General features: G+C 42.2%; 2 protein-coding genes across 8 annotated transcripts in view; one reads left to right on the top strand and one right to left on the bottom strand.

The window, feature by feature from the left end:
* caskin1 (CASK interacting protein 1) overlaps window positions 1-6933 on the bottom strand; it is a 78602-nt gene extending 71669 nt beyond the window's left edge. For 2 of the 3 annotated variants that reach the window (XM_026346817.1, XM_026346825.1), the window contains exon 1: window positions 6718-6933. In XM_026346817.1, coding sequence (XP_026202602.1) covers window positions 6718-6811 — 94 coding nt within the window. In that variant the 5' untranslated portion in view covers window positions 6812-6933. The remainder of the gene's footprint in view (window positions 1-6717) is intronic. The other variant, XM_026346809.1, reaches the window with a different exon arrangement.
* A 3340-nt stretch (window positions 6934-10273) lies between these two features.
* Window positions 10274-19362, top strand: LOC113153600 (phosphoribosyl pyrophosphate synthase-associated protein 2). 5 transcript variants are annotated; one of them, XM_026347299.1, is made up of 11 exons: window positions 10274-10386; window positions 11531-11691; window positions 12352-12404; window positions 13987-14053; window positions 14179-14351; window positions 15837-15952; window positions 16168-16223; window positions 17253-17401; window positions 17522-17592; window positions 17766-17912; window positions 18035-19362. In XM_026347299.1, the coding sequence occupies exons 2-11, from the start codon at window positions 11609-11611 to the stop codon at window positions 18191-18193; spliced, it is 1074 nt and encodes a 357-aa protein (XP_026203084.1). In that variant the 5' UTR covers window positions 10274-10386; window positions 11531-11608; the 3' UTR covers window positions 18194-19362. The 5 variants fall into 5 exon arrangements, with proteins under 5 accessions (XP_026203084.1, XP_026203076.1, XP_026203069.1 ...); XM_026347291.1 differs by having other exon boundaries at window positions 10347-10444; window positions 11535-11691; XM_026347284.1 differs by having other exon boundaries at window positions 10347-10444.
* Window positions 19363-22745: the final 3383 nt, after the last annotated feature.

The following is a 22745-nucleotide window of genomic DNA, read 5'->3' as shown; positions in this document are numbered from 1 at the left end:
GCAGGAAGCCCTGTACTCAACAAATATTATCATGACACAGTTTGAAAACGTAGAGCTGTGCTGTCTTAAATGTCTTCAGGATTTGTATTTGAATGCTTCTTTATACTTCAACTCTCCATTTGTCTGACTTTCAGTTCACTGTTTTGGATTTCTGTAGCAAAACCTTACTGCTCTCATAGCACGGTTTCAATCGCCAGCAGCCAGTGGTTTTCCACCAAAAACTCACTGTGCTCACCAAATGGCAGATGAACAAAGACAAATGAAGTTAGCGACTAGCTGGTCAACATTTGCAGCTAAACAACCACTGGGAGCTGGTGGACCACAGCTGAGCAGAAAGACAATGACTGTTGGATCATGTGCACATAACGACGACTGCAAAGTAGGGACTTCAGCATATCCGAGCATGCACAGCTAGTTTGCGCTGGCCAAAAGGCACTTCATCGATTTTACACAAGGTTTACTCATATGCAGAGTACTAGGTTTGTACAGTCTGAGACAATGACCACGTCATCAGAGTTGTCTTGAGCAGCAGTCATTGTGTGCTTGGAAAGATGAAGGGATCTTAAGGCAGGGAAGGTTCAATGAGAGCTGCATTATGAAAACTGTAGATCAAGCATTTTAGTAACTTAACTCATACTGAGGACACTTAGTGTTGTCTTACATTTACATTTATAGATTCAGTTTAGAAACACTTTTACAAGCCTTGGCCACTTGGCTGTCCAAAAAATATCTATCACAATGATCAATCCTTATCGATATATATCTCAATATAAGTTAAATCACTATTTCTGTCAACTTAAAGCTTCCTTTTACTCCTAAGTCTGATGCAGAGGCCATTTTTACTGGCCTTTTGTAATTGCCTTACTTGCATTATGTCTTTTATTTGGTAGGCTATTTCATGTGTGATATCACTGTGGCTCTTTGTTTTTTTTGGGTGTAAGACTTGGTGCTGGAAAGTGGACACTATCAGGTCTGTTGCTGTTGCGTTGGTATCACACTGGTTGTTTTATGGGAACCGCACTTGATTGGGTCTCGGACAGTAAAGTCTTGCATCATTCGTGCTCTAAAGGATGTTACTCCTTCAGATGGTAAAAAGGTTCATGGTATTACCTTTTTCTCTTTGTAGAAACATCTCTGACACAGTTTGCAGTGGTGTGGAGATCTCTGTCTTCTGGGCCCCGGGCTGTGTCCTTTGGGATTTTTTCTTCAACCTAACTTGTCTAACTTTTCAAGCCACATGATTGGTTGGCGTGGCGCTGTTATCGTTGGTTTTTCATGTCAAAACAGGGATGGAATGGGTTCTTTTAAAGTTTTACTATTATTATCTATTATCTTAAGGAAAAGTTATATACAACAGATATCTTTATCATTTTATCACCCAGCCCTATGTAGAAGTTGTTTAATTTCCAGATAAACATATCATCTTTTGTTTGAAAAAGCTGGACTAACATCTAACTAACAGCACAAAGAAGTACATTGTAGTACCCTATGGCAGAAACAATCAAATGTACTATGAATTAGTCGACACTGTATAAGTGCACTGGTCAAAATATGAAAAACAAGTTGATTTCTCTGAAGCATAGCTGCAGAAAGACACAGTTAGCCAATATGAAGACTGTGGTCGACAGTATGTGAAGCCTCCTCTCTGTCTGCCTGCTCCTTTGTGAATGTGCACTGGTGTGGACGCAATCATCTGCTCTATTCCTCTGCCAGCCTCACACATCAACATAGAAAGATGAGGAGAAAAAGAGAGGGAATAACAGGGGATTGGTATATAAAAGGGTCTGTGAGCAATATGAGCATCAGCATCTCTCCCAGGCTCAAAGACAGAAAAGGCAGAAGGCAGAGATAGTGATGGAGGCATGTGTCAGTCTTTCAGCAGTAAACAGAGAGGGTGGGGTACACCACCCAACCAGATGCACACGTATTGAAACAGCCCATTGACAAACACAGTCCTCAGGTCGCACTCAAGGTCTGTTCCATGTGTACACACAAACACACACACACACAAACACACACACAAACACACACACACACACACACACACACACACACTGTTAAGACCTTGTCAGCCACGAGCTGGAGGCGAGTTGAGTGACAGTAAACTGATGATGCCTCTCCAGATGGTGCCAGATGTGTCTGCACTTGTCTGTAGTTGTGTAGTGTGTGTGTGTGTGTGTGTGTGTGTGTGTGTGTCTGCAATGCAGGTGAATATGTGCAGACCGTGTGTCTGTCTGGTCTGAGTAGGAGTAAATTAGTTACAGCAGGGCAGAGCCTTTGCCAGGCCCATTACACACACACACACACACAAAAAAAAAAAACACTGACACATCAAATCCAACCTTCACCTTCACACACATATACACATCTGTGCACCACAGTTCAACCAAAAATCCTCCTGTTACCACCACATACACGTTTCCCTCTCAACTGCACACACACACATGCACACACAGCTGTCTTGTGAGCTCTGTGTTTAATGCTAGGTGACAAACAGGTCTGTGTTAACATCAGCCTAGTGTTAGACGTCCCTGCTGTTTGTCTGGGACTCTCCGCTCCACTCTGTCATTATTTCCTTGCTCCTTCTGCCCTGTTTGTTTTTGTTTTGTTTTTTTCTGAAAGGCTGGGCCACAGTCCACATCATGCAATCTCATTTGCAGGCAATCCCCCAAAACAGTCAATGTTTCAGAAACTGTGAGAAAACATTGGTCTCTTTTGCTTCTCAGAAGGCATATTAAGCAGGTTCTGTGGTGGGGTGAGCTGTCAGTTACAGGAATGATAAAATTCAGTGGAGGAGGACAGAGAGGATGAGAGCAGGAATGAACTTTGATGCTGTATTGAAACACCTGCAGTTATGCTATTGCATATAAGTTGTACAGTAGATATAGGTTTAAGGTTTATCGACTGCTCTACCAACTGAGCTAAATGCCACAACAACAATTTCCCCAAGGGGATCAATAAAGTATGTCATTATTATAAAATGTTCCAGTGGTTTGATGATGATGGTGTGATGCTTGGTAAGTGTTTATTGAGGTGTGATGGAGGCCTGTGTCAATGCCAGAGCAATGATTGATTATCCAACATATCATCCTGAACAATGCTTTTAAAAATACACAGGGAGTAAACCTGACAATACAATCACCCTGCAGTTTAGCCCTCATTTGTAAAGCTCACAATACTGCAGCTGAAACTCACACCTTGTCACATATTCTCACTCTCAAGCTCCACCCACACACAAAAAACAATGTCGCTAATGTTCTTTTGTTATTAGGATTTTTGACATTTTATTGAAAAATTCCCATTAACTAACTTATCAATTTTGATATTTTCTGAATTAAAAGTGAATTAAGTTAACTGAACTGCTGACTCAACTGTTTAGTCACATGGCCAGTCGTTACATATACTGTATATATTCTTTCCTTTTCCATTTGCAGCTCCTCCTGTGACATGATGAACTTACTGCTGCAGCTGTTGAAGTCATTTTGTACAGACCACCTCGGGCTCCCTCTGAGTGACTTCGTTAAATGACTGATTGAATTCAACAATAACCTTTATCACAGTCAGCATCATTTTTATTATAATGAAAGACACACAGGAAGTTTCTATAAATGTCTCAACATGGAGTGCCGGCACTTCTTTAAAACCTAGTTTAATGAGTAGAGTGAACACTAAATAACTCATTAATTCAACTCATTATTACAAGGTAAAAAAAACTCAGGACACAACTACTCATCTTTATAAGTTGTAAAGTGCTCTGTAAATGAAAACTACACATTCTAAATTGAATTAACTTAAAATAAGTAAAACTTAGATAGATGCATTAAGTTAACAAGACATGTTTAATTGATTCTACTAAATTCTGCCCAAATCCCCACAGAAGATACCAATAATAAGACTTAGTGTCCTCAATGATACCCCTGTTCCAGCTGGTGTCAATAATGTCAGGTTTTAATGACTTTATATAGTTATTGCTCGCTTCATCCTTGAGACACTGCAGTGGTTTGCAATCTTGGAGTCAGGGACCATCTGAGGAGTCTCAAGATACAGTAAGTCTAAGGGGTTAAGAGATAATAATGATGCAGGAAAGAAAAAAAAAGGTTATGTTACACAAATCTGTATTTCTATAAATAAAGTTTCACCCTTTGTGATTCAAACAGGTGTTTACATTAATCTACCTGAGAGGTTTTTTTGGTGAGGCCACATACTAACTGGGTTATTGGATGATTAGCTAAAAATTCAAAGATGCATTTTATTTGTCTTAATATATGCTTTTTGTGTTGTATGGACGTTTGTAGAGTAGGAGCTGTAGCTGTTAAATAATAATGGAGTAAAGAAAGTCCAATATGTTTCTCTTACAGGTTAACTACCTTAATTAAAGTACTTAGTAAGTGTACATACATGTAGGTAGCACACTGTAGCAACACCAGTGAAAATGATCAGTCAAGATGAATCAGCATCACAAAGGTGATTTTGCTGCAGTGGACTGTAAAATATGACATTAACAGGCTTTCCTGGAATTGTGTCACAGCCCAAAGGTTTTGATTTGACTAGATTGCTTTAATTCTTTCTTCAACTGAATTACTTGCAGCAGCACATTTTTCAACAATTAGAAGATATAGACTATTAAAAACAGGTCACTTTCTTTCTGCCTAAAGACAGGATGTATTGTCGGGCAGTTGCCTCTTTAACCTGCAGGATTAGCTTTAAATTGCTTTCGTTGCCATTTGCATGCACTGCAATCCACTGAGGAATGGTTCGAGTTTGGTGCACAGCTACTGTATGTGCACTGCAAGCCACTGGCTTATAAAAATCTGTTTTGAGAGTGCTCTCTTCATTTGATGTACTAAACATTCCCATGAAAGACACTTCCAGTTGAAGTGCACTTCACTGTACCCTAAAGGTTGTTTTGTGCTCTTGTACATAATGTACTCCACTCAGGCCCACTATTTTTGGCCACTACCTGTATGTGCTGGACCCTTCTGTAGTCAAGGGATGCCTGTATTTATGCACTTCAGTCTTTAATCCAAGGGGTTTCCTGTACTCTGCTCTGCTGAAACCTGCAGACTTCGTTTCTGCGCCTCCCTGCATGCACTGCACCCCACTGATTCCCACAAACTGTTTTGAGGCCACGAGCAGTACTTCACCGAGTCCTGCGGAGTGAGCTTTGCCATCTGCGGTATAGCAGTGTACATGCTAGCATTGTACAAACGTGACAGTAATACTAGTACAACCAAATGCTATGAACTAAATATTTCAATCTCACACTGAGTTTTTAACGATTGTGACTGATCATCCATCATCTAGTTATACCCACATAGTCATAACATTTAAATACAGATCCTAGCAGTAACAGCACAACTGTAGGCCTGTTTGTCTCCTACAGATTGGAAAAGATTTGTTCGGCCTTCTGTGATTTCTCTAGTTGCGTTTCCACTCTCGGCTCTGTTCTGGAAGAATAAAATCACAGGCCAAGGACTGAGCGCTGCAACTAGGCCAGCACGCACACACAGGTGCCACAGAGATCAGCCAGAACAATCGGAAACACCTGTGTGAGTGTGCAGGGCCTCTAAAATGCTTCACGTTTTTCAATGACATTTTTTTTTTATTCAACTACCCAAAACCTCAGAAAATGAACGATGTAAACAAATGAAATCATTAAGTCGTGATTCGTAGGAAAGCCACGGTGCCGGACCGTGATTTGTCATCACCACTGGATCCTTATATTTGAATGAGGTCCACCTGCTGTGTCGAGTCTGTCCAGTGTGGGCGCCAGGTCAGATGCTGTAAACCAGACTGACAGGAGCAATTTCAGCAACTGGATCTTGAGCAGAGCCAATTAAGACCAAGTCAGAAGTTAATCTAGCCTGGAAAGAAAGGATGATTTTTTAATGCGTTTTTTAAAATGGATTACTCATTTTGTCTACACTTGAATGTTTTAAATTATATCTGCAGATATTGCTAACCTTCTGTCAGGGCCCCTAACGCATCCCTCCCTGTTAACTATTGTATTAGCTAGTTATATATCAGTCGAAATAAGAGTATGGCAGCTCCCAGCCTCTACACAGGGATGGATCTATCTGCAGCTCTCTTGGGCTTCACTCTGTATAGCCCACACATTAGAGTGGGCTGTGGAAGTGAAACATTGTTGGATGGAGTACATGGCCTGCAGAAAATAAACAATTACAAGGTCCTACAGGACAAGAGAAGCAGAATAGAAAAGAATAGACGAAGGCGCACATTTGCTGCATGTGCTGTGTTTGACTTTGCACCTAAAAAATCACCAGCATCATCTCTCACTTATGAGACAGGGTCGCACACACAGGTCTCTTGTCCCAGTGACACAACTCTCTTTCCCTGCATTTCTTCCACCCCCTCCCTCCCTCTCTCTCTCTGACTCTGTCTCAGCTGCAGTGGACTCAGGGGGTCTCAGGATGTGCAAGATGTCAGCCTCCAATCACACCACTGATCTTCTCTGGTACACCCTGATGCATACAACGCCTCCTCTCTCCATCTTTCTCAATCACACACACATGAACATGAACACACACCACCGGTTAGGCCTTATAGTTGCAATCAGACAGCTTTGCTGCGTGAGGGAGATAGCCTGCTAATCACTACTGGCCTCGCACAAACATCAAAGGTACCTAAGCACTGGAAAACCACTGTTATTGTCCTGTAATAAAAGAGAACAGAACATATCAGAAGAGACGGTCTTACTTGCTTTCCCTGGCCGGGGCCTTTGCAGCAGCTTCTGCACGGTGAGCAGATCCTCGGTCTTCACCGCCTGCAGCAGTTCCTGGTCCTTCCCCATCTTTCGCTTTGGAGCCGCTCTACTCCCGCAGCATCCTCCGACACAGCGGCGCTTCAGCACAGCCTCAGCACGCGGAGGGTGCGTCTACCGCGGGCACGAACAGCCTCCCTCCTCCCCCGTGATCCCCGACTAGATGAGACCCCCCCCCCACCCACCCTACAGCTCTGCTTTATGATGGAGTAAAAGAGGCAGGAGGAGAGATGCTGTCGGGTTCCCCCGCTGTCCGGGACCACTGGGCCGCTCCGGCTCCCAGTCACAGCGCGCAGGCGTCGCGTGCGCGGTATTTGGACGGTGGAACAGAGAGGGGTCGGTCCACGGTGCGCTCGCGCTCCTCACGGTGATACCGGCAGTCGGTTAGTCGCGAGGCAGCGCCGGCTACGAGACGTCAAACGGAGAGATGCAGCGAGACGCCTCGCGGGCTCACTCGCGGCCGTCGCGTGTGGATGAGGGAGCGTAGAAAAGCGAGGTGCGCGCGGCGTTTCGTCCGCTCTCGTGCTCGGCGTCGTAAACACAGTCCAGCGCTGCTGCCGCCGCAGACATCGCTCCGCGTGCGCTCGGGCTCTGTATTTGGTAATGAGTTTCTCCGCGTGGGGGCAGTGAGGGGGGCACGCACACGCGCCCGCGCGCTCTCCAGCTGGTCCAGCTCGTACCGCTAAACGGCTCGTGCTGCAACTTGGGGGCGGACCAGGAGCGCGGGGCTCTCCCGCCTCTTCTCGTCCCTCTGTCCGGCTCTTCTCGTCCCTCTGTCCGGCTCCTCTCGTCCCTCTGTCCGCCTCTTCTCGTCCCTCTGTCCGCCTCTTCTCGTCCCTCTGTCCGCCTCTTCTCGTCCCTCTGTCCGGCTCTTCTCGTCCCTCTGTCCGGCTCCTCTCGTCCCTCTGTCCGCCTCTTCTCGTCCCTCTGTCCGCCTCTTCTCGTCCCTCTGTCCGGCTCCTCTCGTCCCTCTGTCCGGCTCTTCTCGTCCCTCTGTCCGCCTCTTCTCGTCCCTCTGTCCGGCTCCGGGTTTGATTTACAGCTGCTGATGAAGGAAGGAAAGTGAACAACAAAGGGTGCGACTCTGTGCTTCTTGGCTCCACATTGTTTTTTTAGACGAAATTAGCAACACCTGCATCATATGTTTTCTCCCCACACGAAACAAATGTACTCAATTACAACGAAATAAATAATATAATATAAATATTGATATCTGACAATATAAATATTGCCTTCATGCCTTCATGTGCATAAAGCCAAAGAAGGGGCGCAGGCAGGAATTACCCAGAAATAAAGGCTCCCTTCACCAGCAGTGGAGAAATGCCACACTAGCTACTTTATCAGCTCTGTCAGGATGAATATGTTCACATTAATAGCACTGACAGGCTGACAGCCTGTTTTAAATAGGACCGCAGGCCTAAATATCTGTACAAAATTCAATCTATCCAGAAGTTATTATTATAGTAGGACTGTTCAGTTTGAGTCAAAGTGGTGAAACATCACATGGAGCTAGCTTAAAAACATTCCCACTTCTTTCTGCAGCCTAATTAGCCTGTATTCTGTTGACTGACGTTTCTGATAACTGATATGTTACACACACACACACACACACAACAGTACAAACATGTTTACCAAGTCATAGTAGGTTACTGTTGAAATGTTGGAGCAACTGTTAGCACAATAAGCTAAGTTGATAAACATTATACCTGCTAAACACCAGCTTGTTAGCATAATCATTATGAATGTGTTAGCACAGTGGCGTAGCATCTTGCTAAAGATGCTGCTACATAAATGCAGCATCACAGAGCTGCTGAATGGTTGTGACAAAATAGGTCATCAATACGGTTGTTGTTCATTCATGGACATCCAATCATTTTTAGAAATAATCACATGAGCTACTTTATTTTACTTTAACTGTATTTTGAACTTTTAAAATCATCGGCACTCTTCATGGTAGTCCCACTGCTCCAAGCTATTGCAGTGCTCCATTTGTTGTAAGAACACGAGACTTGTTATGTTTGAGATACTCAAGTATTGTTGTCCTGCATAAACCCCATGGTCCACAACTGATGCACATAAATAAATACTGTGGAAATAATTAGAGAGACAAACGCACATATGAGCAAATTTGACCCTGACTTCCAACCGTCCAACTGCAGCACCTAACACGTCTTTTCACTGTGTCCATCCTCCTCCAGGTTTTTAACTCTGCTTTCCTCTCCATTGTGTGTGTGCGTGTGTGTGTGGGCAGTGTGCAGTGCTTGGATGCTGCTCTCCGCCTCCTCCACATATCCAGTGAGTTATGTAAGAACACTAAAGAGTAGCCCATATGGTACTGTGAAAGTATTTATAAATCGGACTAATGCAATAGCAGCTCACTTACCCTGGAGCTTTGTGAATACTACCACTGATATATCAATTTGTCATTTTAGATAGTTTACCTGACTCCTTCCTCATCTTTCTTCTCTGTGCTGTGTATATTTTGCTGTTATTGTTGGAGTTAGGATTCATAATGTGTCAGAAGAAACTGTAGATTATGAGCCACTTGCTCGTCTCTGTTAGAATCAAAGAAAATCCCGTGGTCTCACTCTCTCCCACTCTGTTTTACTGCCTGTGCATTGTTGACGGGGCAGAGAAATATTTCATCGGCATGATGCTTTCTCTGGAGAAGTGAGACATTAGTTCACATGTGTTGTACAGTACATCCCTGCATTCACCGTTTCATCTGCAAACCTGTTTGAGCTACAGCAAGCACACACTAGAGCACACAAAGCTTTAAAGGAGAGTTTTAATCTTCGAAAGCAGACAACAGAAGGAGGAGAAATAGAAAACACAGCAGAAGAAAAGTGCTCAGATACATATTTAATGGATTATGCTAGAGGCGATATAATTCAATAATATGCTGTGGTAATTTAATAATATTCTCTTTGCATTTCAAACCCAAATCGTTTGTGTTCCTGCAGGGTCTCATCCAGATGTTCATCCAGAGATGTTGGATGTCTATGTTAGTTGACAGCAGATTAAAAGTTTTTGCTTTTTGTAGAGGTGAAGAGAAAAGTACAGCAAACAATTCCACATTTGAAAGTAGAAATTCAACTCATCTGACAAGAACTGAAGCATCCACAAAAACACACTGCCCTCAAGTGGCCAGTGTGAAAGAAAACACCTACTGGCAGAGCTTTTCAGTGTTATCCAATTCCAGTCTGTTTGTTGAAAGGATTAAGTCACTGAGAAGACATGCAGATTAAAACGCTGTCCTTTTATACCAATTCAAATGGCTTTTACACAAGAAGCTAAAGAAGCACAATATGGTAAAATCACTGCTTCTGTTTATGACAACATATTAATACGTTATCACAATCAGGATATCAACAAATGACCTAATAAAACACGTATTCATGTGTACTGTTGGCCAGTGTTGTGAAAACATCATAATAAATGTCATAAATCACTTGGCTGTCATGAACCGTACTTTTTCCACGGTTACCTGAACGCACCACAGCCGTTCACGGATTCACGGCCTGTGATTGGTCGAGCCGTACGTCCATCAACACTGCACGTCTCTCACAGTCTCAGCGTGAGGAACAGGTTGAACAGAGCCTGAGGTTTGTACAATCAAATACTGTTGGTTCCAGGTTGTAACCGGACCAAACACACAAGCTGGTGAGGATTTTTACCGTCCCGTGTTTGCATGTGATATTGGCTGTTGTGTTTTCTACTTGCTACGCAGACAGACTTGCTTTGTGGGTACGTGAAAAATCAATCTGCGCATTCAAAAGCTCTGCAACGGCGAGATTATTTCATGCGAGCTATCGCGTCGGTACTTGTCTGTAAGCGTTAGCTAACGATGTCTCAGGATGTTAGAGCCAAAGGTTTAAGGTCAGTGATGTTTGTTGATGTTTGGTTTGAGTACTAGTCATGGCAGCCATGATTTTAGGGCATGGTTTAAGTTCCTAACACATCAATCTTCCTACAATATACGGCAAACTCTAGCGATGTCCTGTTAGCTTAGCCATGTGTGGAAGCTAACTCATGTCGTGACAGTGTTGATAGTTGGGATTTCCACTTCTTATTAGCTAAATCCATGTGTTGGTCCCTTAAAACCCCAGTGATACAAAGAATTAGTTGCGGTACCAAGATAGGTTTTTACTATTTTAATTTCACTTTGTTTAGCTGTACTTACTCTGGATGCACATGATCACTGATTGTAAGTTAGCACAAGCCTTTTGTTTGCTCTCTGTTAATATTCTGCACATTTCTTTAAATGTATGTGCAACCAGACTCACTAAAACCAAATACTCTGTCAGAAACCCTACACGAAAGATTGCGTATGTTCACAAAAGCACTTAAAAGTCGATACAAAAAAGAAATGTCGACTGGATAAGTGAGTGTTGCTGAAGGTGGAAGGACAAGGCCAACAGTGGTGACCTTTCACAGTAAAAGCTCACATGTTGATTTGACAACACGTGAGCTGCATCCAGCAGTTGTTCCCATTATTTAATATCAGAAAACATATTAAAAGGTAGTAAAGGTACTAAATTCAAATCTAAACTGTGTAAACTAAGATGAATTTCTATTTTAAATTATTATATTAATGATCCTTTCAACTAAAATAAAAATCAGCTTTTATAAAATAAATGTGTATATTTGCTGTCCTCATGGCTTACACATAAAATGTTTCCTATTCATATTTTACTTGGGCTTTGAGAGTTGTCTCAGGAAGTAAATGCTCCTCCTTCTTCACTGCAGGAAGGTCTTAGCACAGCGTGGGTGCCCAGGGATCCACTGCCTGAGTGTGGGGAGAGCAGCGGCAAAGAACCCAGAGACATGAACCACACCAAAGGTGGCCTGGTCATATTCACCGCTAACTCGCACCCCTCCAGTCGCGAGCTGGGAAAGAGGATTGCAGAGTGAGTGCAGGAGTTGCAGCTGACATAACACACACACACAGACAAGTGGAAGACAAAACTTTATTATTTTGGAGTAAACAACCCTTATAGTACCTCCAGGAGGAGGGCTGCCATCTCCTTTGTTTTTAAGAAAAGCAGAATTGGAAAAGTAGCTTCTGCAACTGTTAAATGTAGCAGAGTTTCTCACTTCTGCTTCTTGGAAGATACGTTTGGATGTGCTGTGTTTCAATGTGAGTTGCTGTTTATTCATGCCCTAACCTGTGTATAGTAGCTACACTAAAGCCAACTAGAGCTAGTTTGGCTCAGCTTCACAACAGGCAGTAGTGATGCAGCAAAATATAATCACTGTGCAAAATATTTCCTGCGACTTGGTATCAGAACACAGTTTTTTTTCACCACTGTCATAATGCTCCTGATCCACAGCTAGTGGAATAGTAATGTAGTAACGCAACTCTAGCAAAGCAAGTGTAAAGCAGAACCTTCAACTTGTGCAGAGTTCATATTATTAATTATATAATTTATATTTTATACTCTGTCAGCTTTCATTCTTCTCATATGAGCGTAAACACACCTCAACAGCTGTTATATTCTTGTTGTGCCACTTTTGACTTAGAAAGCCTCAGCTAAGCTCTCCACTGTCTCCTTGTCCATCTCTCTCAGGCGGTTAGGGGTGGAGCTTGGAAAGGTGCAGGTATACCAGGAAGCTAACAGAGGTAAGGCGATGCCTGACAGTGACTCCTTTTGCATGGGTAGAAATGTGTTGTTGTTGTTATTATTATTATTATTATTGTTATTGTTATGACCTTTATTTGATCATGTCGCCTCAGAATGTTAAAAGCAGGTCATCTTTGACAAGGCTTGAGTTGGTGAAGAGCTAGTGATAAGACTGCATCATCTGCATAGGAATGGTTGTAGGGCTGTAGCAGTTTATGTAGATTTGTGCAGGTTGATTGGCAAAATTTAAATTTAATATACTTAAAATTTAAATCGACAAATCAAACTGTTCAAAAAAGACTCTATTTATTTATATATTTTATGAAAAGTGCTGCAGAAGTCCTTGACTAGTGAATAACAAAGTATTACTTTAATTCACAGAAAACAAACCAGCACTAACCTCAAATTGTGTTTGATTTAATTTTCCTTGTCAATCATTTACTGTAGTATCAGTCACAGTGGTAAGAAAAATATAAATAGTAATTTCTGGTAAAATTATAAACATAACTGTGTTTAACTAGTTTTAGCCTATTATCTAAAAAAATTAAAATTATAGTTTTCAGACTTGGAGCTTTGGTGAGGAGACAAAGTTTTTTGTTTTGTGATATTTTACATAAGAAGTTGAGTTAGTGATTTTTTTTTTATTTTTTTTTTTTGTTTTTTTCTTTTCTGGTAGAGCCCCAGCAGAAACAGAAGACAGATAATGTCACCACTATAATTTTGGTGTCCTGTATAAGACTTTTATTATTAGTAGTAGTAGCATTTAAGTTGCTCTGCTGATTAGTGAAGTCATTTTGATAATGTTATAGATTGTTTTTCTATCTATTTATTTTTTTATCAAAAGTGGTGAAATAGTCAGATGAATGGATAATGGTTATCATTAGTTGTGGATAAAGGAGACAATAGACAAGCTAGAGGTTTGTTAGATAGTTGGACTTACATTGATCAGATGTGTGGAATTCTCTCCATGAAGAATTGGACAGGACAGTGCATTTGCCAACAGACTGCTGATTCAGGAATGCTTTTCAGAGTGTTATCACACAGTGTTGATGCAAGTCAGACAAAACACAGAACAAGTATGCAGTGTGAGAGGTCACATATGTGAGGGGATGTTCAAGGACCGGTAACATAAATAAAATGGGGCATTAAAAGACAAATCAGTCTAAAAAGTCATGATATGCATTATATGCTATATATATATATATATGTCTTTGTAGTTAAAGGGCTACATCATGCAAAATCCCATTCACAATCATCAGCCTAGTGGTTTAACAGCAGAGTAAAGCTAAATATTCAACACCCTGCATATTCAAAGTTGATCAGTATTCTGCTTTAACTCATCTGACTCTATTTCTGCTGAATATTTTGCTCTGACTAGGAAGCACATTTTTGGAATGCTAATATGTACAACTTTACTGTGTGTGTGTGTGTCAGAGAGTCAGTTTGTGTGAGGGAGGGGGACGACAAAACAGGAGGCTCAGATAAGCCGACAGGCCTTCCAGACCTTGTTGTGAGATAGGTGTGTGTTGGGTGTTCATTTTCTTTCTGTGTTTCCTTCTCACGTCCTGTTTGTTTCTATAGAAACACGGGTACAAATTCAGGAGTCGGTACGAGGCAAAGATGTTTTTGTGATCCAGACAGTGTCCAAGTAAGACAGAATACAAACACACACTTGAAAGTTTTAACAGCACTTTTTTGAAGCATCTCGTTCATATCGCATTCTGTTAACACTGTCCTCCTCCATCTTTCCTCTCTATCCCTCACCTGTATCAGGGATGTGAACACCACCATAATGGAGATGCTGATCATGGTGTATGCATGCAGGACGTCCTGTGCCAGAAGCATCACAGGCGTCCTCCCCTACTTCCCCTACAGCAAGCAGTGTAAGATGAGGAAGAGAGGCTCCATCGTCTCCAAGCTTATCGCCTCTATGATGTGTAAAGCTGGTAAGTGGGAGAGGATTAGTTCACAGCTCAGAGCGGGAGCAGGGGAAGTAGAGGTGGGAAAAACGAGTCTTTGAACTGACTCGAACTCTAAAGTGAATGAATCATTTCGTTCATTTTACAGCGGGTTGCGGTGTAACCCTCTAGTGGGCGATATGAAAATGGCCGCGGTTCTCAGACACTATATAGTGAAGACAACATGGTTTGTTCAGCTGACAAATTATAATACACAAAATGACACAAGCAATTCAAACCATGTGAAAACCTAGGAAAGCAAATACACACCACAATAAAGTGACTTGTGTTCCTGCATCCTCCCTGATATTGTTGTTTAACAGCGCAGCAGTGACTTTGTAGCTGTCACATGACAAATGAACGAGAGACCGAACCGCGAACGAGTGAACTGCTGCTGCAGCCTGAGCTGTGAACGATGAACGGTGAACGAGAGCGAGTGAACGATGAACGAGAGCGAGTGAACGATGAACGAGAGCGAGTGAACGATGAACGAGAGCGAGTGAACGATGAACGAGAGCGAGTGAACGATGAACGAGAGCGAGTGAACGATGAACGAGAGCGAGTGAACGATGAACGAGAGCGAGTGAACTGCTGCCGCAGCCTGAGCGGTGACGGCTGGTAGAGGACGAGTGAAAGTTTAACTTATTTGGATTATTTGGATTTTGAGTTAGACTTTTAAAGCAATAAGTAACAAGTTCCCAAAAATATTTACATGGTGCATTTATTGTGTCCAAAATGCGACGTTATCAATATTATTATAATTATTGATGTTATTGTCTTTGTTATTTATAATGTTACATTTTATTATTTTATGGAAGAGAATAGCACAATTAACATGTTTATAATTTTCGAAAGTATTTATGTACAAACAAATTTACATTATTTACACAAAATCATTACACACATCTACAAGAATCAAAGACCACTAATTAATTATGATTCCATGAATAAATAATGTATGTTGGTCGTCAGGTGATAAATAAATGACCGTCAGATATCAGATATCGTTCATTTCCTTGTTTCTCAGTCCACAGTGACAAATGAACGAAAGAACGAATCCGTAATGATCCGTAAGAACGACTCATGAACGTACTGTAGTGCTGCTGACACAGAGCCTGGCTGTCACATGACAAAAGAACGAGGACCTGAGGACGGACTCACAGTTGAGTGAGTCGTGAACGAATCATTTCTGTTTCCTGTCCTGCTGACTGAGCTTATGGAGCTGCTGCCATGTGGCGAGAGAAGCTACAGCAATGAACTGGAAATGAACGAATCACTCACTGAGAGAATTAATCACTCCCAAGTCATAGAAAAGATTTGTTCATATTGAACGAGTCGTTCACGACCGAAACAACATTAAGGGGAAGTGGAAACTAATATGACAGTGTGCGTGTGTCCATGATTGTTGCTGGTGATAACATGTTGTTATCCTGTCTGCATTAACATTTTCCAACTCACCATGTTTTTGTGTAGGTCTCACCCACCTGATCACAATGGACCTCCATCAGAAGGAGATTCAGGGCTTCTTCAACATCCCAGTGGACAACCTGAGAGCCTCACCCTTCCTGCTGCAGTACATACAAGAAGAGGTAACAACACTGTACATTTGTTCTGTGAGCTGACATTTTTCTTCCTGCTGTATGTTTCTGGTCTCAGACTTGGAGTTTAAAGTGAAATGCTGATGGATTTATTATGGAAAAAGCTGTAGCTGTAGTTAAACTTTAGGTGACATTTGCTGTTCGGAGGAGGGCTTTACCGAACAGTCATCCAATCTGACCCTCATTTATTTCCCATGACCCTCCAGATCCCTGACTATAGAAATGCTGTGATTGTGGCCAAATCCCCATCTTCAGCCAAAAGGTACGTCCTCTTCTCTCACTGTGATAGTGAAGTCAGCTGCACCGCTGAACGGTTACTCCATTTACATTTTAGCCAACATGTTAATCATAAGCCTGTGTTGTCTCTTACACTCATGTCTTTGCCTGAGGAAGCTCAGGTCCAAAATTGCTTGTATTTAACAGGATTTGTTGCTGTGTACCACGATATCTGGTTTTGATACTATTGTAAGGAGGAGCCAAAGTCAGAGCCTGCTGGCAGAGAAATGAAAAAAATAACAGGCTGACATTCTCCTGATTTTGTGAATCATGGACAGACCGTCCCTAGTATGTCCACCTGCAGGACTGTGTGTCTGACACAGTGGTCTGTAGTACAGGTGCTCCACAGGGGACAGTTCTGTCTCCATTCCTCCACTCCTCTGTACACCTCAGACTTCAGGTACAACTCAGAGTCCTGCCATCTTCAGTAGTTCTCTGATGACTCTGCAGTTGTAGGATGTATTCAGGGTGGAGACGTCACCGATGGTCTAAACTATTTTCAACTTAACATCAGTAAAACAAACTCGACAGCACTGCACAAGAAGGCTCAGAGGATGTTCTTTCTGAGGAGACTCGGGTCCTTCAGCGTCTGCAGCACCATGCTGTAGATATTCTATGTTCTCCTCCCAAACCTTGGACAACCCCCCCCCACTGCACAGTGTGCTGCTGGACAGATCAACACCAGGTGCTCCACAGAGCCCCCCTCTGTAAGGTGGAGGGGAACTGATCACCAGATGAATGAATTACATCATATAGTTGTTGTCACTCCACCCTGGACTATTTTTTACATATTCCGTGTATATTGACTTGTCATATTTATGTTGGTGTAGATCTTTTTATTTTCTTGCTGTAACAAGGCAAAACAATTTCCCTCTGGGATTAATAAAGTTTTTTTTAGTTTTTACTTTGATGTATTTTTTTGTATGTGATGTGCTAGTTAACAACTGAAGGCTGCAGATGCAGCATAGTAAACTGTAATGAACAACTATAGTGTGGTTTGTGTCTGGGTGTACAGGGCTCAGTCATTCGCTGAACGGCTGCGTCTGGGTATAGCAGTGATCCACGGTGAAGCTCAGGACGCAGAGTCTGACCAGGTAGATGGCCGACACTCCCCACCCACCGTCAAGACCACTGGAGCCATTCACCCCAGCATGGAGATACCATGTAATACACACACTTTATGTTCCTTCACTAGAAAAAGTATTACATGTTGCTGTTAAGAGTTGAAACACAGCAAGTCTCACTATCTCTCCCTCCATGTGGCTTTTTTGTTTTTCTTTCCAGTGTTGATTCCCAAAGAGAAGCCTCCCATCACTGTGGTAGGAGATGTAGGAGGACGCATCGCCATCATAGTGGTGAGCAAACAGAGCTCTGTGTGTGTGTGTGTGTGTGTGTGTGTGTGTGTTTAATTAATTTTACTTCAATTAAATCAACTCAAGACAAAACAGAAAGCATCACCAACAGCAGAGGAGCTGATCGTTAAATGAAACAAAAGGAGAAAGATACTTACTGCATGTTTGTGCCACAGGATGACATCATCGACGATGTTGACAGTTTTGTGGCAGCAGCAGAGACACTAAAAGAAAGAGGAGCCTACAAGATTTTTGTCATGGCAACACACGGCATCCTCTCCTCTGACGCCCCCCGCTTCATAGAGGAGTCGGCTATTGATGAGGCGAGTTTGAACATAAGCATCCACAGTACTCTAGTGTCAGGTTTACGCGTCCCCCTCCCGCTCTTCACATTTCATGTCTCATTGTGTTTTTGTTTTTGTTGTCGTCTTTTTTCCCTCCTCAGGTCGTGGTGACCAACACGATTCCCCATGAGCTTCAGAAGCTTCAGTGCCCAAAGATCAAAACAGTCGACATCAGCATGATCCTGTCAGAGGCCATCCGCCGCATCCACAACGGAGAGTCCATGTCGTACCTGTTCCGCAATATAGGAGTGGATGACTGAACAACCTGTCTCCCTCTCACACACATGCCATTTGCCTTCTTAGACCTCTCCTCCAGAAATATTGATGAAAGTCAAATACTCATGCTCTACTTGTATCATAACCTATGATTATAAATGCTAACCTTTCCCTTTGAGTGCAGCTTAACAAGTTAGATGACTGAAAAAAAACACACACACACACACACACACACACACACACACACGAGTTAACATGATTGAAAACACTGTTCTGTGTCCTTTTTTTTTATTATTATTATTTTGTTCCTTAGTTCCATTTTCATCTCATCTACATTTTTTCTATGCGTCTCTGTAGAAATTAGTGTTGATGTTAAATCTGTGAGAATATACTTGTTGGCACCGAATGTCAGTTTCTGATATTAAAAGTAAAGGAGATTGTACTGCTGGAGAGCCAGTGCCTTCCACAGGACGTACTCACATACACACAGACCTTTGTTGCTCTGCTGCACAACTGTGTCTCCACTCATGTTACCAATTCAGAAAGGCCCTTGTAATCCAGGATTATGCAGGTTAATTAACAGTAGAGCATCAGAGTGGATGTTTAAATACAAAGCTGTGTGAGAATGTGCTACTAACAGGGTTCATTCAGACTCCAAACAGCTGGCCATATGTCTGTGTGGTTGCCATAGCACCCAGATGCTACTCTGGTTGAACTGGAAGTAAAACAGTAAATCTCTTCTCAGTCCAGTTAATTGGCCGCGACAAACTTTTCATGTCTGTACATCTGTGAAATATAAATTTATGAATCGTCCAGATAAATCTGTGCCATCATTTTTTTTTTTTTTTTTTTAAATTTTATTTTGTCTCATCATGTGATTTTTGTTTTTGCCACAAATGAGCAGTTTCCCCTCCAGGTGGAGGGAACTCCCAGATCTGAACTTCCAAACAAAGGCAACATATTTTGACTCTCTGGTCAGAGGTGAATAGTTGTAAAATAATCATTGGTCCTCTCTTTATCATTTGATCATTTGGAAACGTTCTGAAACCTGAGTTTCACTATAACAATTCCAAACTGCAGAGCTAAGGCTGTAAAAGTAATTGAAACTTTCTGACATGTAAAACTTGAATGAAGCAGATCTTTGTCACTTTACCAGATGTGTTCCAAAAATGTTTTGTATTTATTTTCAGCAATAAAGATGACGTATGAATGATTTGTGGCGTGAGATTATTCTGCTGTTGTCATCATGTGTTACATCAGAAATAAATATATTGAGTCTGTCCCAGAAAAAGCCATGCAGCCTGAGCCATGACATTACCTCCACTGTGTGTGTGTGTGTTTTTATGGGGTCATGAGCAGATCCTGTCTTTCTCTAAACTTTATCCTTCCCATCACGTTGGTAAATGTTCATGTTCTTTTGTCTCATGTCATATATTGATGTCAAATCCAAATGTGTTCAGTCTAAACCTAGCTGGGCTGCACATACTGCGTCATGCTACCAGGACGATTTCAGCAGAATGAGCCAGGAAGGATATGAAGGGAGCATCTGTCTGTGGCCAACACATGTACAGAGAAACCACTTCCTTTAGGCAGTTGTCCTGCTTTTGTCTCTCCATTGCACCTGTTGTCACGGCCATTTGCACCAAATCAGTTGAAACTGATTCACAATCACTCGAGTATGATATATGATGTTCAGCCCTAAAAAGTGTTGGGGTGTCTGGTCCTATTTCAAATGTTTGAGTTCTGCCAATGAGAGATTTCCCATCAACTCCTGAAATAGTTGCTTAAGATATTTAACATTTAGCAAAAATAAATGCAATTTACAGTCACATTTTCTACTTTTCAACCCCATCAATGTTTTAACAGCTCCTCAGATGTATCTGTCGACCACTGGAGGGGGCCAGAGACCACTAAGTTGGGAACCGGGACTGGACTGAACCCATAGTTATTACATATACAACAGTACAGTCCTGCTTTCACACTGATGCGTCAGTATTAACATTATGTATATGCCATATCAGTACTACTACTACTACTACTACTGTCTCCTTAGTTAAGTATTACTCGAGATACTTAAACTGCACTATATTTACATTAGAGTGTGGTCTTCAAACATGTTTTTTCACCACTGCATGTAGCTGTCAAGCAGTCGATGCTGGATTCAGACCTCTTCCTTCATCTTCCTTGCGTCGGTACTGTACCTCCTCCTCCTCTGCTGCTCATGTCGGTGTGCTAGGGTAAGGTAGTAAAAATACAGGCACAGAAACATCAGCAAACACACACAAAGACAGCAAAGAGTCCATTAAGACTGAAATCAAGTCTGGCCCCTCTGTTTGTTCAGCATATTTTATGTTTATTCATTAATGCTGACAGACGGGTTTTTTTTGGTTCAAACAAACATGATGGCATCAACTGAAGAAGAGAACCAGGCAGAGAAGGAAATCTGTTTCAGAGCGGAGACGCACTCAAAGGTCAGCTTCTGTCAGATTGTCCTGCCCCCACCGTTTGCCTCCGCTCCATGCATGGCCATTCACCCAGCATAGCACACAACACACCTAATTCAGATTTCATCAGTCTATCTGAAGAAGTCAAGCCGAGGGTTAATTATTACAAAACAACTAAAACAGCGCCAGAATGTCATGGAAGTTTAATATCGGAGTATAACAACACAATGCAAATGCAAAAACTACCATGTTTCGTGAAGTGATTCTGTTTTAATTCCACCCCAGTTTTTCTCCCGATTCTTAAGAGTGTAACACATTGTGAGCACAAGAAAACACTTGATCTACAGTATGTAACACAGATCTGTCTCTACTAGCTCTAACTGGGTAGCTTCTATATATTTAAATATTCAAGTGTTTATAGACTGGTTACCAATAGTTACAGGACAGAATCTGCTAGTTGTCCAGTTCGTTTTCCACCCTGAGCATCAAAAATGGTCATCGCATCACCAAGGAGAAGAAACTACACTTGTAATCAAGTGTAATTGGGTCCGAACACCTCGATGATGCTGGCGTTAATATGTTTGGATAGGCGGCTCTCAACAATCTTATCCTTCACCCTTGAGCAAGGCACTAAACCCTATAACCTGCTGCAGCAGCGCTGCTCCGAGGCCACCAGGAGGAAAACAGCTTCGAGGAACAGCTCCCAGAATGCAAAGCACGGCGGGGAGCTGAATTCAACTGGGAGAGTTAACGGCGAAACACTGGAAAGCGTCGTGGGAACAAAAGAAAATAAAAAAGGCATCAATCTGTCAACGATGTGTAGCAACAGTTAAACGCTGTCGTCGGCCTGTAATCACTGGTAAACACTCTGTAAACACTGGTAACCCTCACTGAACGAGCAACAGCAGACATGGTAACAACAGTGATAGTCAGCTACAGCTAGCACACATCTAAAGGCTTAGTAAAGGCAAAAGCAGTATGTCAACTAAGTAAAAGTCCTAACAAGGCAAAGTGATCACTTCACGTGTTTCGATTTTCCACCCAAAGTGACCAGAAGTTGATTTGGTGATAAAACAGCAGTTGTACAGCTTGCATTGGTTTGACATAGAGATGAGACTGCGTTTAAAAGGAATACTGCTAAGTCTGCTAACGCTAACACTAAGAAGTGAGTTGCTTATGGCTGATTTTCATTCCTTTAACAATGCCGTGACTTGTGAACACGCTTCCTCCCCACGCGACCGTGATGTAAACAACAAATACTGTTCCGATTCAGCTGTATGTGAACCCACATACAGCTGGGAGTCTGGAGTCAGGGCCTTCCAGTTCAAACACCAGTTACATCAGGGCAGCGCACGTTTACAGGAAACAGAAACATCATCATATTCCTGTTGGTCATTAAATAACTCCTCAACAGTTTTTGATTGGAGCAGTACACAATCCTCTCTACCACGAGTCACTGAACATTGTTCTTTTACACACACATGTTCACTAACGGATCTTGTGTAAGTCACATAGCTTCAGTTCAGACCCTTGACGTGGTCTTTCCTTTACATGGGATGTGAGGCGTACTGCCAGGTCAACATTTTAAAACTAAAACGTCTGCAGCCACGCTAGCAGCTCTGTACAGAACCTGAGCACAGTCATGCTTTTTAGCTAAATGCTAATGTTAGCATGCGGCTATGCTCACAACAGTGATGTCAGCATGCTGATGGTTGGCAGGTTTAAAGTTTACCATGTCTGCCACGAGCATGCCAGCATCATCGAATTAGGACTAACAGAGTTGAGGTCTACAGGACAACTGAACATTTTACCTGCCGGTGGTAATACTGGAAGTGACTAGTCAGTGGATCACAAGTTTCTGGGCCTCATTGAGCACCATGAGCGGTGTACTAAACTTCCTGGAAATCACTGGAAGCACTGCTCAAAGACATCACGTGCGTAATACAATTTTATTCTCATCTGTTACCTAAGAGACAATACAATGTCTTCTTACTCCACTCAGACCTCAAACACACCGTGAGAGAAGCAGATCTCTACTGTTCCTCTGTATCTTACACGGGAACGGACTCTCCCTGTTGATTGGATTTAATGTGGTCCCATTTCTTTCTCTCAATTCAGCATTTTCAAGCTAAACAGAGCTCGCCAGCAAGCT

The sequence above is a fragment of the Anabas testudineus genome, chromosome 8, assembly GCF_900324465.2.
Source record: "Anabas testudineus chromosome 8, fAnaTes1.2, whole genome shotgun sequence".
NCBI lineage: Eukaryota > Metazoa > Chordata > Actinopteri > Anabantiformes > Anabantidae > Anabas > Anabas testudineus.
Note: the sequence above shows the minus strand (reverse complement) of the source record. Positions and strands in the feature narration are given on the sequence as shown.

What these genes read in the sequence shown, in the direction of transcription:
- LOC113153600 (XM_026347299.1), top strand. Translation starts at nt 11,609, where the DNA reads ATGAACCACACCAAAGGTGGCCTGGTCATATTCACCGCTAACTCGCAC. An exon ending in GTGATCCAGACAGTGTCCAA is followed by an intron (nt 14,054 to 14,178) that starts GTAAGACAGAAT and finishes CACCTGTATCAG; the next exon opens with GGATGTGAACACCACCATAA. An exon ending in CTCTATGATGTGTAAAGCTG is followed by an intron (nt 14,352 to 15,836) that starts GTAAGTGGGAGA and finishes GTTTTTGTGTAG; the next exon opens with GTCTCACCCACCTGATCACA.